At 34.0% G+C, this 16,791-nt stretch overlaps 1 protein-coding gene across 10 annotated transcripts in view; it reads left to right on the top strand.

Annotated features, from left to right (window-relative positions):
• Positions 1-16,446, top strand: part of CAMSAP2 (calmodulin regulated spectrin associated protein family member 2) — a 92,521-nt gene extending 76,075 nt beyond the window's left edge. For 4 of the 10 annotated variants that reach the window (XM_079106054.1, XM_079106062.1, XM_079106053.1 and 1 more), the window contains 9 exons: positions 2,327-2,406; positions 2,835-2,904; positions 3,169-5,371; positions 8,481-8,617; positions 9,105-9,325; positions 11,019-11,118; positions 11,937-12,052; positions 12,978-13,096; positions 13,506-16,446. In XM_079106054.1, coding sequence (XP_078962180.1) covers positions 2,327-2,406; positions 2,835-2,904; positions 3,169-5,371; positions 8,481-8,617; positions 9,105-9,325; positions 11,019-11,118; positions 11,937-12,052; positions 12,978-13,096; positions 13,506-13,811 — 3,352 coding nt within the window. In that variant the 3' untranslated portion in view covers positions 13,812-16,446. The remainder of the gene's footprint in view (positions 1-2,326; positions 2,407-2,834; positions 2,905-3,168; positions 5,372-8,480; positions 8,618-9,104; positions 9,326-11,018; positions 11,119-11,936; positions 12,053-12,977; positions 13,097-13,505) is intronic. The other 6 variants (XM_079106060.1, XM_079106057.1, XM_079106058.1 and 3 more) reach the window with 3 other exon arrangements.
• Positions 16,447-16,791: the final 345 nt, after the last annotated feature.

Here is a 16,791-nt window from a genome sequence, read left to right as displayed (position 1 = left end):
AAATATTTTATTACATTAAATCAAGTTTTATAATTTTTGTTTAGTTATTGAGCTAATTTGTAATAAGCTTACCCTGTTAAAGCCTGTTTTAACTTAAATATAATTGAAATTTATTCTGAAATCTGTGTTTCACAAACAGGCTTTTATGAAACACACTGAAAAGTAGGAGAATATATTCTAATAAGCAACTAAACTCAAATTTTGCTGAATTACTTGTTTATAATTGAGAATCACCTAATAGTATATTTGTCCCTAGTTGTCTGTTAGTGTCTAATAGTCTATGAGTGGTATTGTATCTAGTAGGTGACTCTTAGCCCTCAGGGAGAAATGTTAAAATTATATTTGGATTAAAAAAAAATTTTTTTTTAGTCTTTGAAGCAGTTTTCCTCACTGTTTTATTTTGTGGTTACTATGGCTATTGAGAGATATAGCAAGAGAATATCTATTACAAATATTGAGTCTTTAATGCTTTTTAGCCTTTAGTTCCAGGAACTGAAATGAAAGCAAAGTGAAAATTTTCTACTATTCAATATTAGGATAATCCTGACTACTGTCCCAAGTAATGTGATAGGGACATGAATTTGTTTAAAAATGTTTTGGCAGATCCTCCTGGAAGCAGCTTTTCATTTGTATTTATTAGAATCTGATAGATCAGTCTTTCTGATTTTTAAGTTTAAAATTGATATATTTTGTGCAGTTTTAGAAATTCAAGTAGATCCATTACAGTACATTTTAAAAATTATAAGCAAAAAATTCAAAGTACTTTCTGTATGAATTATTGGCTTAGAATAAAATTATAAGCTTACTATGAAGCTGTCACCCGCCCCTCACATTTAAGACATTTCTCTTTCAAGCATAGTCCAATGTGTACAAAGCCCAAGACCTTTTAGTACTTACTCCCTTTGCAGGTCTTTTACTGGTGTGAACTTTCTCATGCCTATGAATCATTTCTTAAAAATTAAGAAAACATTCCCTTTTCTTACCCTCTAGTTTACTACTGTTTTCTTACTACTTCCATTAAGTTTTCTATTCCATAACTATCTCTGCAGTTCAATACAGAGGTGTTAAGTTACAACATTGCTGTTGGAGAAACTTGAGTGTATTTTTTCCATGGAAAACTTCTCCTAAATATCATTTCCTTGGTGTTTTCCTGGTTGGTTGTATAGTGACACTTTTTTCCTTGAAACTTGAGAAAACATTCAGTATTCCAGATCACTCTTGTACTATTAAATATTTTGATTCCACTTTAAAAGTAGAAAGTAAGACTTATCATTTTAAGAGTAGATTATCCCATAGTTATTACTTCTAGGAAGCTGAATGAACAATGTTCTACATCTCTGACACTAGAAAATGTTTTCATTTGGGTCTCATGGAAGACTCATTTCTTTTTTGTCTTGCATCTTAGTGGCTACTTTTTCCTATTTTTCCTAGCAGGAACCCTTTTTATAACCAGATATCTAAATCCTTTTCCTTGAAGAGTTTTTATGCACTGCCATTCTAGGCTCCTAGTCATCCTGTTACTTCTATATGTGTCCATTGGTCCTTTATATAGGTCTCCAACATTGTAGAACTTTTGAGGACGGATTCAATGATTTCTACTCATCCTGGAAATAATATAATCACAAGCTGTAAAAATCCCTACATCTTATTTCTCAGCTTCTTCTCAGCTGATTGGGGATGGGAATACTTAACTTTGTCACTTGACTGCAAGAAGGGGCATGGCAGACTTAAAATTTATAAAGAGAAAAAGTGAGAGAGGAAAACTTGATTCTGTCAAATGTCATAATTCAAGGAGACTATCTAATCCCCTGCATTAAGTGGGATATGGAAAATTAAATAGGGAGAAATAACAGAAAAGCTTCATATCTTTATAGGCATAGAGGTCTTCAAGGTGCAACTCACTGTCTTAATGTAACTGTTAGATATATGTGTGTATAGGCACAGGTCCATGAGCAGGGTCTTTTACAAGGGTTTATTATGCATGCAGTTTTTAGAAATTTATATTTGATCAAAATATTTCAAATTGGTGAGTTTCATATAATATCTTTTTTATTTCTGTTTTTCTGTTGGTAAGATGAAAATAATATGCCATATCTTGTTTCTTAAGGACATTGAGATATATATGAAAGTACTCAAAGTTGTTTAGCTAAAAGACATAAATGTAGATACATTTAATGGCAGCCATTATTTGATTTAAACAATAGATTATGTTTTATTTAGGATGTAGAATCAGAGGTGATAGTATTATCTTTCAGTTCAGCCATTCTATATGAAGTTTATATTAAAGAGCTAAAAAGAAACATTTTAAATGTATTCTACATTGCAGTGGAGAAGGAGCTACATTTACACAGTCTCATCATTTGTCTTCTAGATACTCACGACCCCAAGCTCATTCATCATCCTCAGGTAGTGTATTTAAAAAAGCCTAGGAAAATGTTATTTTAGGTAGTTACCTGAGAAATGATTGAGGATAAAAGTATCTAGTCTTTTTCATTTCCTATGGAGTGACTGTTTTGCTCTATGCTTACTTTTCCTAATAAAATGAAATACTTCATATATGTATCTTCTTACTTTTTTTGGAGTGGGGGACATGCTGGGGATTGAACCCAGGGCCTTACTCATGCTAATCATAGCCCTACCACTGAGCTACACTCCTAGCCTCTAAGATTTGTGTGTGTGTATGGTGTGCACACGCATGCATGCACTGTGTGTGTTGGGTATCCTACTTACTTACTAGCACTATTAGTGAATCTTCACATGTGAAATCTGTTAAATTGCTGTAAGTTAAGATTTTTTACATGATTTCATGGCTTTTTCTCTTTTTTTATTTGAAGGAGGAATTAGAAGGTCTTCATCCATGTCTTATGTTGATGGCTTCATAGGAACATGGCCCAAAGAGAAAAGGTAAACAGAATTATTATTCTTAGGATATTAACATTATCAAATAATGCCAATTTCATCTGTCTCTCTTATTTTTAGTCAGATCACCAAATCTAGAATTTTACTTGGTACCTAAATTTGAAAAGGACAACACAGACAAATGCTAGAGTTTAAAATGTAGCTAAGCTGGGCATGGTGGCTTATACCTAAATTCCCAGCAACTCAATATAATTCTGAGAAATGGGTAAAGAAATAAAATTTAATGATTGTCTACTTAATTTTTTTCAGATCATCAGTACATGGTGTTTCATTTGATATTTCTTTTGACAAAGAAGATAGTGAACAAAGATCCACTCCTAATCGAGGAATCACTCGTTCCATTAGTAATGAAGGACTTACCCTGAACAATAATCGTGTATCTAAGCACATTAGGAAAAATTTGTCCTTCAAGCCAGTAAATGGAGAAGAAGAAGCAGAAAGCATTGAAGAAGAACTTAATATAGATTCTCAGAGTGACTTCAAATCTTATGTGCCCCTTAATACAAATGAACTAAATTCTAATGAGAATATTCATTATAAGCTTCCAAATGGAGCTTTACAAAATAGAGTACTTCTAGATGAGTTTGGCAATCAGATTGAAACACCAAGCATTGAAGAAGCATTACAAATAATTCATGATACTGAAAGATCTCCCCATACACCTCGGCCAGACCAAATTGCTAATGGCTTCTTTCTTCATAACCAAGAAATGAGTATCCTAAATTCAAATATCAAGCTAAATCAATCTAGTCCTGATAACATAACTGATACAAAAGGTGCCTTGAGTCCAATAACTGATACTACAGAAGTAGACACTGGAATTCATGTTCCTTCAGAAGATATTCCTGAAACTATGGATGAAGATTCTTCTTTGAGAGATTATACTGTAAGCCTAGACTCTGACATGGATGATGCATCTAAATTTCTTCAGGATTATGATGTAAGAACCAGCAATCCCAGAGAAGCTTTGAGTCCTTGTCCAAGTACCATAAGTACCAAGTCTCAGCCAGGTAGCAGTGCTTCTTCTAGTTCTGGAGTTAAGATGACCAGCTTTGCTGAGCAGAAGTTCAGGAAACTGAATCATACTGATGGAAAAAGTAGTGGAAGTAGTTCTCAGAAAACTACACCAGAGGGCTCAGAACTTAATATTCCTCATGTGGTTGCTTGGGCACAAATTCCAGAAGAAACAGGCCTTCCACAAGCACGGGATACTACACAGCTGTTGGCTTCTGAAATGGTGCATCTTAGGATGAAACTAGAAGAAAAGAGGCGTGCGATAGAAGCCCAGAAAAAGAAAATGGAAGCTGCTTTTACAAAACAGAGGCAGAAAATGGGAAGGACAGCATTCCTTACTGTGGTAAAAAAGAAAGGAGATGGGATTTCCCCGCTTCGAGAGGAAGCAGCTGGTGCAGAAGATGAGAAAGTATATACTGATAGAGCAAAAGAAAAGGAATCACAGAAAACTGATGGACAAAGGAGCAAGTCGCTAGCAGATATAAAAGAAAGCATGGAGAATCCTCCGGCCAAATGGCTAAAGTCACCAACTACACCTGTTGATCCTGAGAAGCAGTGGAACCTGGCGAGCCCCTCAGAGGAGACTTTGAATGAAGGAGAGATTTTAGAATATACAAAATCCATTGAAAAGTTAAATTCATCCCTGCATTTTCTACAACAAGAAATGCAACGCTTGTCCCTTCAGCAGGAAATGTTAATGCAAATGAGAGAGCAACAGTCCTGGGTGATTTCACCTCCACAACCCTCTCCACAGAAACAGATTCGAGATTTTAAACCTTCAAGACAGGCAGGCCTGTCATCAGCTGTTGCACCATTCTCTTCAGACTCCCCTCGTCCTACTCATCCATCTCCACAGTCTTCTAACAGGAAGAGCACATCATTTTCTGTTAAAAATCAAAGGACTCCTAGGCCAAATGAATTAAAAATAACACCTTTGAATAGGACCTTGACACCCCCTCGGTCTGTGGATAGTCTTCCTCGGTTAAGGAGGTTTTCCCCAAGTCAAGTTCCCATTCAGACTCGGTCATTTGTATGTTTTGGGGATGATGGAGAGCCTCAATTAAAAGAATCCAAACTTAAGGAGGAGGTTAAAAAGAATGAATTGGAATGCAAAGGAACTTTGGAACAGCATGGCCATAATCTTGAAGAGAAGGAGCTTAAACCTTTTGAGTCGACAGTTTCTGAAGTCCTGTCACAGCCTGTCACAGAAACTGTATGTCTGACACCAAATGAGGACCAATTGAATCAACCCACAGAACCACCTCCTAAACCTGTTTTCCCACCTACTGCTCCTAAAAATGTAAATCTGATTGAAGTTTCCCTCTCAGATTTGAAACCTCCTGAAAAGGCTGATGAATCTGTTGAAAAATATGATGGAGAAAGTGATAAAGAACAATTTGAAGATGACCAGAAAGTATGCTGTGGATTCTTTTTTAAGGTAATATTAATCTACATTGTTTGGACCATCTTCATTAGATGGGTGTGTGTATATTTTTATGCTTATTCCGTTAGTAGAAGTCCCTTTTGTTACAGCCAGCCATTAATTCTAACACTTATTTTGGTGCTGCCCTCTTGGTGACTGTAGTAACATTTAAGTGCACACATTTTATCCTAGTCATGACACATACTTAGATATATTCCCTGTGTTTGCTTCTCTACCTCTGTCACTTTCACAAAGGCCTTTTTAAAATTAAGGTATTTAAATCTCTTCAAAGAGTAATTGATTCCATTGCCAACTTGTAAAACAAATTCGTAACTGAGCATGTATGTAAGTATACATTAGATTTGCTAAAACCTTGACTATTTTTTTTACATGTTTTCTTTTTTAAAAAATCTTTTAAAAACTGACCATATATAATCTTGCAAGGGAAACATTTTTAAAAACATATAGCTGGGCTGGGATTGTGGCTCAGTGGTATAGCACTTGCCTAGCATGTGTAAGGCACTGGGTTCGATTCTCAGCACCACATATAAATAAACAAATAAAATAAAGGTCTATCAACCTCCTAAAAAACTTTAAAAAAAAGAGCATATGCTATGCATTGTGATTCACACCTGTAATCCTAGCTACTCAGTAGACTGAGACAGGAGATTGGCAAGTTTGAGTCCAGCCTGGGCAACTGTCAGTGAGATCCTGCCTCAAAATAAAAAATAAAAAAACCTGGGGTATAGCTCAGTGATAGAGTGAGTTCAATCCTCAGTTTGGCAGTAAATAAATAAATAAATAAATAAATAAATAAATAAATAGTTTAAAAAATATATATATATATAGTTTGAATAGCTGTCATTGAAATAGGTACTTTTGCTGGGGATTGAACCTCAAGCCTCACACATGCTACGCAAGCTGTCCACCACTGAGTTAGAGCCTCAGCTCCTGAAGTAGCTCCTTCAAAAAGCACTAGAAAAAGGAGGACTGTTTGTTGGGTTTTGTCTGTTCTATTTATGATACAAATTGTAGGGCCTTGTTTTTCTATAATTGGGAATATATATATTGTGTTATTCTTTTTTTATTAAGAAACTAAAGTAGATATCTCTGATCCTACATAGGTCTACAATTTAGAATATAAATCTTAATATTGTTATTGGATACAATATATTTAAACAATACTGAAGCCAACTAACACAGGTATTGAATGGTATCACTTCCTGATGGTGAAAATCTTGGAATTTATCATAGATAATAAAGTAGAAAGGCTTACTAATATTTTAATTTTTCTCTACTAGATTATCACCCACTTTTTCCATATTTATGTTTTTCTAAAATTTCCAAATTACCATATGGAAAAATATGTTCCTGTATAATTGGACCATGTTATTCAAGCTTCTTTTTTTAATTAAGGAACTAGCATAATCTTTAATCCTATGTATTTTCAAAATTTGGAATGTAAATAGAAAAGACAACACCAAATAGCAACAATTTATAATTTAAGATTTTAAATTAAAGCCTATAGTAGTAGTGGAAAAAACCCTCAGTACTAGCCAGGCCTAGTGGTATACACCTATAATCCCAGCTACTTAAGAAGCTGAGGCAGAATCACCAGTTCAAGGCCAGCCTTAGAAACTTAGCAAGACTCTATCTCAAAAGAAAATAAAAAGGGCTGGGAATGTAGTCAAGGTAGAGAAGTTTTCTAGCGTGCACAGGTCCTAGTCTGTCCCCACCACTAGAAAACCAAAAAATAAAACAAAACATGAAGATTATTGAAGTGATTACAGTTGTTAGTTTTATTTTTGATTGTTTAATGCTGAGTATTTGTAATTTATTTTAAATTTGATCCTAGGGTGATTGCCCTTTCAACACTTAGAAATTAAGATGTGAGTCATGTTGTGTCTCTTAATCATGTAAAAATGCCATTTTAAAATAGAATGCTACTATAGACACTAATACCTATTAAAGACCAGTTTTAGAGACCTTTGCAACATCTCTTCCTTGAAGAAAATGGAAAGCAGAGGGGATGAACCTTTAGTGTAACACAGGCAGTTTATCTGTATCTTCATTTTTATTCCATATCTCCTGTTTCATTCATTTCCATGTCTTCAGCACCCTAATTCTCATCTCTTGGACTATATGTATAGCTTCCTAAATGAGCTCTCTGCCTATAATTGTACCATTCCCTCTTTATACTACTAGTTGTCCCAAGATTGTAGCTCCAATTGAGTCTCTTTCTAGTAAAAAATGTGAAAAGTTGCCTGATGAAAAAAATTGAAACCTTTAGCATAGCGTTCAAGGATGGTTGCATACTAACCAGAATCTATTTGTCCAGGCTTCTCTTTTAGACTGTTACTTCTCTTTTAGACTGTTCTTTAAGCTTCATCTGAAGTCTGTCATGCTATCTTAAATAGTGGTTAAATATTTCCTCCTTTTTGTCTCTGTTGTGTCCAAAACATACTCATGTATATAGCACCTAAGACCCAGAGTTTCAGTTGTTTCATTCTTATCTGCTTTGTCTCTTAGACTATGAACTCCTAGAAGGATTGCATCTCCATGAAGCATTGACAGAAGAAAGTAACAAGCTGTATAAATGCTTGTCTAAATGATTCCTTTGTCAGTGCTTAATTTGTTAGTGTATACTATATTGACAACATAGCACTGGACATGATAATTACAGTTTGAAAAAATTAAGGCACCTTAAGTCACAGGTCTTAAAAATTACATGGAGAAAGAGGTACAAACAAGGTACTTTTCATAGAACCCAGAGAAAGATTTTAGAAGATACCATTTAGAGCATCAGTTCAGCTATTCACATGACTATTCTCTAACAAACAATACCCACTTACTTTATTCTGAGGATAAAAAGATGCAGTTATGTATTAGGGTCAAAAAACCTTTTTTTTCTTTTGATGGTCACTGCGTTTTAAATGTCCTTTGTTACTTGATAGAACTGCTACCACTTTAATTTAGTTCTTCTGAAACATGTCCACATTTAGTAGGGATGTAATGGTTCAGATTTTCAATTATAAGAGTAACCCTGAATTATGACTACAACAATTGAAAATGAGAGTATTTGTACCTAAAATGTTTCATCTGTTTCAATGAAATTTGTTCTTAGGATGATCAAAAAGCAGAAAATGATATGGCAATGAAACGAGCAGCTTTGTTGGAGAAACGATTAAGAAGGGAGAAAGAAACTCAGCTTCGGAAACAGCAGCTGGAAGCAGAAATGGAGCATAAGAAAGAGGAAACGAGGTAAAAGACGTGACTGTGCCAGTTCTAAATCAGTGCTAATGGTGCACTAGCATATTTAGAGAAATTTTGGTAAATAGTCCTTAAGGAGGCAGTTTCTCATTAATGTTTTTATTAACATATTTCTTTTCAGAGATGTTTGCAGTCTACATAGACAACTGGATCAGTGCTGACTTTTGGTGATTTTAAGTTATTTTCCCAGAGTATTGCCTGATTTAGTATGTCTAAATAAAGTTCTCCAGAAACACTAATTTAAATGTTTTAAGAAACATAATTTAAAATAACTTCAGTGGAGGACACACACGTGTGTGTGTGTGTGTGTGTGTATCTGTGTGCGTAGCCTAACTTTTTTCAAGTACATTTTAAATGAACCATTTTTCCTTAAGGCGCTGAAATATATTTCTCCCTTTTCACATAAAACATGTAAAACTCTTCAGTGTCCCTTGTCTTCGGTAGATAGAATGAAAGATTTAACCATTTAATTCCTTAGGCGTAAAACCGAGGAAGAACGTCAGAAGAAAGAAGATGAGAGAGCACGCAGAGAATTTATTAGGCAAGAGTATATGAGGCGAAAACAACTGAAGCTAATGGAAGATATGGATACTGTAATTAAACCTCGTCCTCAAATGGCAAAACAGAAAAAACAGCGGCCAAAATCTATTCACAGAGATCATATTGAATCCCCCAAAACACCAATAAAAGGTCCTCCAGGTAACACAGCTTATTATGAGGAGTCTGTTCATAAAAACAACACCAGCTTGGTTTGTCATACTAACTTGATTGTGTTTTGATATGCTAAATTTGATGCAGAATTTGAGATTATACGTATTTAAGCTCTAATTAGAAACCAAAATGAACAAATGAACTTTTCAAAGAATTTTATGTATTATGTGTGTATGCATATATTCAATAGTAAAAATGTGAATGCTGAACATCTAGTTTAAATACTAACTTGTAGCTGGGTACGGTGGCTCATGCCTGTAATCCCAGCAGCTCAAGAAGCTGAGGCAGGAGGATCATGAGTTCAAAGCCAGCTTCGGCAATTTAGATAGACCCTAAGCAAATCCACAAGACCCTGTCTTTAAATAAAATATAAAAAAGGACTAGGGATGTGGCTTAGTGGTTAAATGCCCCTAAATTCAATCCCTGGTCTCAAAAAAACAGATTTATTAGGCAACTCTGTCCTCAGGTTAATCTCCCAGAATTATTAACTACCCTATAAGTACTTGTAAATTTAGGATGAATGTTAATGCATGGAATGTATATGAAACATGTCTGTGGAAAGCTGGGCACAGTGGTGCATGCCTGTAATCCCAGAGACTTGGGAGGGTAAGGTGGAGGATCACAAGTTTGAGGCCACCTTGGGCAACTGAGACAGGCTTAAAACGTAAAAAGTCTGGGAATGCAGCTCAGTAGTGTAGTACTTGCCCAGCACACACAAGGCTCTGGATTTAGTCCCCAGTGCTGAAAAATAAACAAGTAAACAAACAAACATATCTATAGAATAAAGAATATAAGATCAAGAGTTCACAAATCCCTCCTTTATGATAACGGGGCGTGGTGACCCATGCCTGTTGTCACAGTGGCTCAGGAAGCTGAGGTAGTAGATTTGCAAGTTCAAAGCCAGCTTCAGCAGCTTTGGAGACCCTAAACAACTCAATAAGACCCTGTTTCTAAATAAAATGTATTTTAAAAAAGAGCTAGGATGTGGCTCAGTAGTTAAGCGCCCCTGGGTTCAATCCCTGATACCAAAAAAAAAAAAAAAGGGTCAAAAATCCAAATTTATAATTTCTGGAACTGAGGGAATATATCTATTAATTCAGCATGCATACTCTAATTTTTAAATACTATTTTATTTAAAATAAATGCCATGTAAATTTTTAGAGAATTTCTATAGTTATTCTAAGCCTGAGGAAAAATAACATAACATTGACTGCTATGTTAGGTAACTGCCTTTTCTTTTCTAGTCAGTAAAACTTTGATAAATAATACTGGCTAAAATTAGTAAATTTTCCCCCTAGGAATTAGGTATTACTAAGTATATTTTTCTTTCCTGAAATATGTCATGTCTCATTAGCACTTTACTTTGGGAACAGCAAGTTAGCTTTATCATTGTTTTCTGAAAGTAAGTCTTGGGCTGGGGGTATAGCTCAAGGGTGGAGTGCTTGCTTAGCATGTGTGATACCCTTGGTTCAATCCCAGTACTGCAAAAATTAATAAATAAAATAAAAGTAGGTTCTTTGTTAATTTTAAATAACTTGTATATATATGCATGCAGTCATATTATGTTTAGAGTGAGAAGGAGAAGAACTACAGAAGTTCAATTTTCATATGCTGGTGTTATCTAATGAACAGACTCTTTGCTAGTTGCTCTTTTTAAATTTCCAATTTTGTTTTTGTTCAGGATCACGAATTTATCGTGTTTTTTCAGTCTCTAGCCTTTCTTTGGCATCGCTGAACACAGGTGATAATGAGAGTGTTCATTCAGGCAAGAGGACACCAAGGTAAATCCAGATCATAAGGTTATTTTTCATAGAAAAAGAATATGGTAACTGCAGTTACACAAAATTTTAACTAAAAACTCTTTAGCATTTTTATTTTATATTTCATAATGACCAAACCATAATCACAAGTTTTGCTGATGTAGGACTGTTTGATTTTCTGTTAAGAAATTATATGAAGAAGTTTATTTGTATTAAAGTATTCCTTATCTTTTAGAATTTAGAATTATTGACATTGATAAGATACTTTTTATAAGCTATATATATCTAACTAATTATACATAAAGTAGTTGCTAATGTGATTATGATTAAATAGTGGTTGGTAGAAACAGAAAAAACATAGACATTATCTACGTCAGCTTCTTTAGCTTATTTCCCGTGGAAGGTAAAGAATTTTTCCCCATTAGATTAATTCCAAAGGAGGTTGCCTACTTGGATTCAACACATTATGAAACACCTCTTGTTCTCTGTCCCTGAGATTTAGAAGCTAAAAATCATTATTTCATTATCATAGATTATAATGCCCAAATCAGAAAAGAATATTTCTAGCAACAGTCATCATCTTAGAGTTCTAATCTTTGTTTTACCATCTTATCGTGTTAGTTGCCAGTTTTCATATGGAAAAACATTCATTCTTTCAACGAATATTTAGAAAGTGGCTACTATGTTCCGGGAACTTTTATATGTAGCTATAATAAAGACAGTGTTATCACCACCTTATTTTTAAGGCTTTAGATTGGTTTGGGTCGATACTCTCACATATACCCTCTGGCCCCAAAACATTCTTTTGAGATGTCAGAAATATGTTATTTACTCTTTAGATCAGAGTCTGTAGAAGGTTTCTTGTCCCCAAGTCGTTGTGGTAGTCGAAATGGAGAAAAAGACTGGGAAAATGCATCAACAACTTCTTCAGTGGCTTCTGGAACAGAATACACAGGTTAGTGTACATTTTTAGGGAAATATTTGAATTTAACACACTAATGAGAAGGTGATATGAAAGAAAGTTTTATTGGCTCACGTTTTGCTCTGAACACGGGAGGCTGATTTAAAAAAAGAAAAGAAAAACAATAAATGAAAGTGGTCACCTTCAGGTAGCTTAGTCTGGCAATACAGGGGGGCAGTGACTTGTGCCAGAAACCTATACAAATTTGTATAGAAACCTATACAAATAGGTTTCTAAACAAAATTAATGATGTCATTAGACATCAGTTCTGTCTTAAAATTATATGCTTTCAGTGTGCTGCACACCTTTCTTCTGCCTCTTATTCTGTCTTAAAATTATACACCATTTTTGTGTGGTCATTTGGATCTAAAGAAGTTTTAGTGAAGTTCTATCACTAGTACAAAGGTACTTCATTGCTGCATAAAGGTTAGAATCCACAAATCCTCTCCCCAATATTGGGATTTCAGGTATTTAGAATCCACACCTTTAATAAGTATTATGAGGCTCTAAATGACAAGAAGAATGCATTGGATCCAGAAGCATACCCAGCCTCACATACTCCTACCAACTTCTCATCCAGCCTGTTTGAGTGGGCATGACTGGGGTAAAAGTAAATCAAATAGAAATGTAGGTAAGGACACTCCTAAAGAAGGTCAAGCAGTCAGGGTGACAGTTAAGGTGATATCTTATTTCCAGCACCTTTCTCACGGAACAGCCTCAGGCTATAGGAACATCCTCCAGATGTATCCCTGTGTTATAAAGCAATGTTTTGATTGGAGTGCAACTTAAGAAGCTTTCAAGCACAGAATTTGGTTTTCTATTATAATTTCATCAGTGTAGGAATAATTACATCATTTAAAAACAATATTATTTCTGTCTTACAAACATTTTTATTATTATTTTAAATCTTTTGCCACAGGACCAAAACTCTACAAAGAACCCAGTGCAAAATCCAATAAGCACATAATACAAAATGCTTTAGCTCATTGCTGTTTGGCTGGAAAAGTAAATGAAGGTCAGAAGAAAAAAATATTGGAGGTAAGTGTTTGCCTAAAATTTAAATTTAGCAAGAGAAAATACTCTTATAGGTATACTCTCCTAAAATACTCTACTAAATTTTCAACAGCCTGTAAAAATCTATAACTAGCGTTTTACTTACTAGATTGAGTTAGGTTTACTCTTGAGTTAGGTTCTAGAAGACTAAGAATTGACCTTAAAAATTGTGATGAAAACAGGGCTAGGATGTAGCTTAGGGCCTACTTAGCATGTCTGAGGCCCTGGGTTTGATCCCCAGCACTGCAAAAAATAATAAATTAAAATTTGTCATTAAAATATGTCTTGAAATTTGATCATGAAATGTTATACCATTATGTGCACTTTATTCAGCAAGATATTTAAAGGTTTCTATTATTGTTATCTTGTTCTGTTTTTGTTTTCTATTTTAAAGGAAATGGAGAAGTCAGATGCCAACAACTTCTTAATCTTATTCCGGGATTCAGGCTGCCAGTTCAGGTCTTTGTATACTTACTGCCCAGAAACTGAAGAAATCAATAAACTGACTGGGATAGGCCCTAAATCTATCACTAAAAAAATGATTGAGGGACTTTACAAATATAACTCTGACAGGAAACAGTTCAGCCACATACCTGCTAAAACTTTATCTGCCAGTGTTGATGCAATTACCATTCATAGCCATTTATGGCAGACCAAAAGACCAGTAACACCCAAAAAACTTTTACCTACCAAGGCATAGGAGTTGGGAAGTATTTGCTTCAGAACATTCGTGGTAAATTTGCACTTCATCTTTCCTGCCTATAGAAAATCTTTCTAATTGCCAATGAGAATTTTAATTAAAACTGGATATTAACTCTGTTGTTGTGAACAACTGGAATGTAAACCACAGTATTTTGGAATGCAGAAGATTCTCACTGAGGTGATAAGTCCAAGTGATGAAGAAAATGTTTTAATTCCCAAATGGAGATTTGTATGTGCTACCGGGTTCACCTGCTTGATATTAGAGACGATGAAGCACTGAGTTCTCATGGACACAGTGGAGGTATGGTTGAAATACGGCTAGGATTACAAATTATGTGTTGTATTTGTTCTCTCTTTTTTTTTAAAACCCTTTTCTGTACATGCTTGTCTTCAGATTTTTTTTTTTTTTTTTCTCTCCTGGGGGTTTATTCTTAGATATCTTTGCATTATGTTTCATGTGGAGATCATGAAAGTAGTAAATACACGTTCAGAAGTAACTTGCACCTTTCTTATGATGTTAAGAGAAACACTAGTACAGTAATCCTCATGTTTTAATGGTGTTAGAGCATTTGCAAAAATTATTCTAAGTATTTGCAATTCTGTATTTATTATTCACTCAAGTATTAACATTTCTCTATTAAATAAGAGGAGGTGTTGTAAAGAGCTGCTAGTAGGTTCGCTTTAAATCACATGCGCTAAACCAAGAATATGTTATTAAAAGTTGCTGATTAAATCAGTACTGTTTTTACACCACTTCTGGCCAACTCAGAGTAATTTAGATTGTTCTTTTAACAAAAAAAGGCTTTCTATCTCTTTTAAAGTCACTTTATAAGCTGGCAGAAGTGAATGACACTTTGAGAGTAGTCTTTCAGTCTGAAGATGTAAGACTTCCTGAGGCAAGTTCCTGGGAGGTCTTTACATTATATTTATAACTGATAAAAAAATTATATTTAGAATTTTTAAACATGTACAAAGGGCTACATTTTAATTTTAAAATAGCTTCATGTTATTTTACTTATATTGGGGGTTTTCTTTCCTTTTTAAACCTTTTCAAGTGGAACAGCTTAGATAAGGACACACTTGAAATCTCCTCTACATGATCTTTGTTCTTTAACAGTGTATACCAGAGGGTTAGTTGGGAAAAACTTCATTCTCAGGAAAAGACTTGAATGATTATGTGACCCTGTTATGTTTCAGTGTTGTGACAATTGTGTAAAATAGGGAGGAAAGACAGTATTGTATCACAAATGAGATGTGTAGTTTGTTTTCTTTCATGGGAAGTAGGATGAAAATATATACATTTCTCTAATTGAGTTATTTAGAGAGAGAACTAATGTCTCATATGATGTATTTACTTATTTAAAAAAAAAAAAAAAAGACTCGGAATGAGATGTCCCTGAGCTGTACTTTTCTATTATTATAAGGCCTTTTAGGCATCAGTGCATCTGGGTTATCAACATTTTCTCAAATGCTGTCAATATTTTACTGTAATTTATGTTCTTATATTTATGTATATTTGTTAAAACTGTAAAAAAAAATTCACAGATTTTTTTCCAATACCTGTGCAAGATATATGTGTAGCTCAAAACTATTTGTGATCTACTGTTTGCATGTAAGAGACCAGGATATGTACTTCTTATATTTTAAATGTATACATAGTGTGTATAATATATGAATATTAAAAATGGGGAATTGCACATTTTACCTTTCAGACAGTTTCTACCACAATTAGAAGTGATCATCCAATACATGTTTAGATTAAGACTAGTTTAAAAAATTATAAGGAATCTAATCAAAATGTGAATAATAGTCAAAAAAAGAATTTAATAAGCATCTTACATTACTAAATTTGTTCTTTTCAGTCAACTAAATTCCCTTATTAAAGCTATTTTCTCCTTGATATTACCTGACTATTAAATAAAGAAAAATCTTATGTGATACAATGGAAAAACTACTTAACACTAAACAGGACCAACCTGTATTCTTAAATTTGAGTGTGTCCAGCAATTGAATTAAATATCTACAATGTCTAAAGGTAGAATGTGAATATTGCCACAGTGTGCATTGCTCTCAGTATAAGGTTTTACTCTATTAATGCAAAAGGAATATGGATATATTTCTTTGAGTCTGCAGAATTTTTTTATTATGGCACAGATTTTTTTAAATTATGTTTTAAAATTATAAAAATGAAAAATATGCCATTTCGTAAAAGTTTGAGGACTTTTGTCAACCTTACTGAAACACACTGGTGCTTTCATTGTTGGAGGTCAAATTATGATAATTATTTGGTTAAATTTGCCAAACACTTGTCATGGTTACCAGTGTAGCCACTCAAAATCTAAAATTTGACACAGCTTTGGAAAGCTTTTAATTCCTCTCAGTTTTTTCAAGTTTGTTTTCGAATGACTGTTACAGTTTTTATTTGGCTGTTTAAAGCCAAAGTCAGCTGTGTAATTATGAGTTCACAGACACTGTTGGGCAATGTACAGTGTATGGTGTGCTTACCTGTCCACTCTAGAGCATTGCTTACAGGTTTTTTAAAAGATGCTGTGCTGTAAAATACTGTCATATTTGCTATTTCCTGGTACAGTGTAGTTTTTCCCTTTCATTTGAATAAAAGCATGGCACCAAATTACTCCTTTTCTGTTTCTTGTGTTTGGTAAAATTATTTGAACTCATCATACAGTTTCTTTATCCCTTACCCTATGTTTACTTTTAACAATTTAAATATTCATAAGAAGCAAATTTTAATAATATTAGCTGTTGTTCAAAGAATGTCTTAAGGTAATAGTAAGAAGTCTAACTTTCTATGTTTGGCTCAAATTTATATAGTATATAAGTGTTTTGGTCCTCTTACGTTAATCCTGTTCATATTAACTCACTATCTTTTGGTGAATTAATAATTAAATTGTGCCAGAATTAATACTCTATATCTTTGAAGTTGAGTGGCTGGTGAACTTGTTTTTCTACTGTAGCCA

Source organism: Sciurus vulgaris, assembly GCF_902686455.1.
Source record: "Sciurus vulgaris genome assembly, chromosome: 12".
Lineage (NCBI taxonomy): Eukaryota > Metazoa > Chordata > Mammalia > Rodentia > Sciuridae > Sciurus > Sciurus vulgaris.
This window is presented reverse-complemented; position numbering and strand designations above follow the sequence as displayed.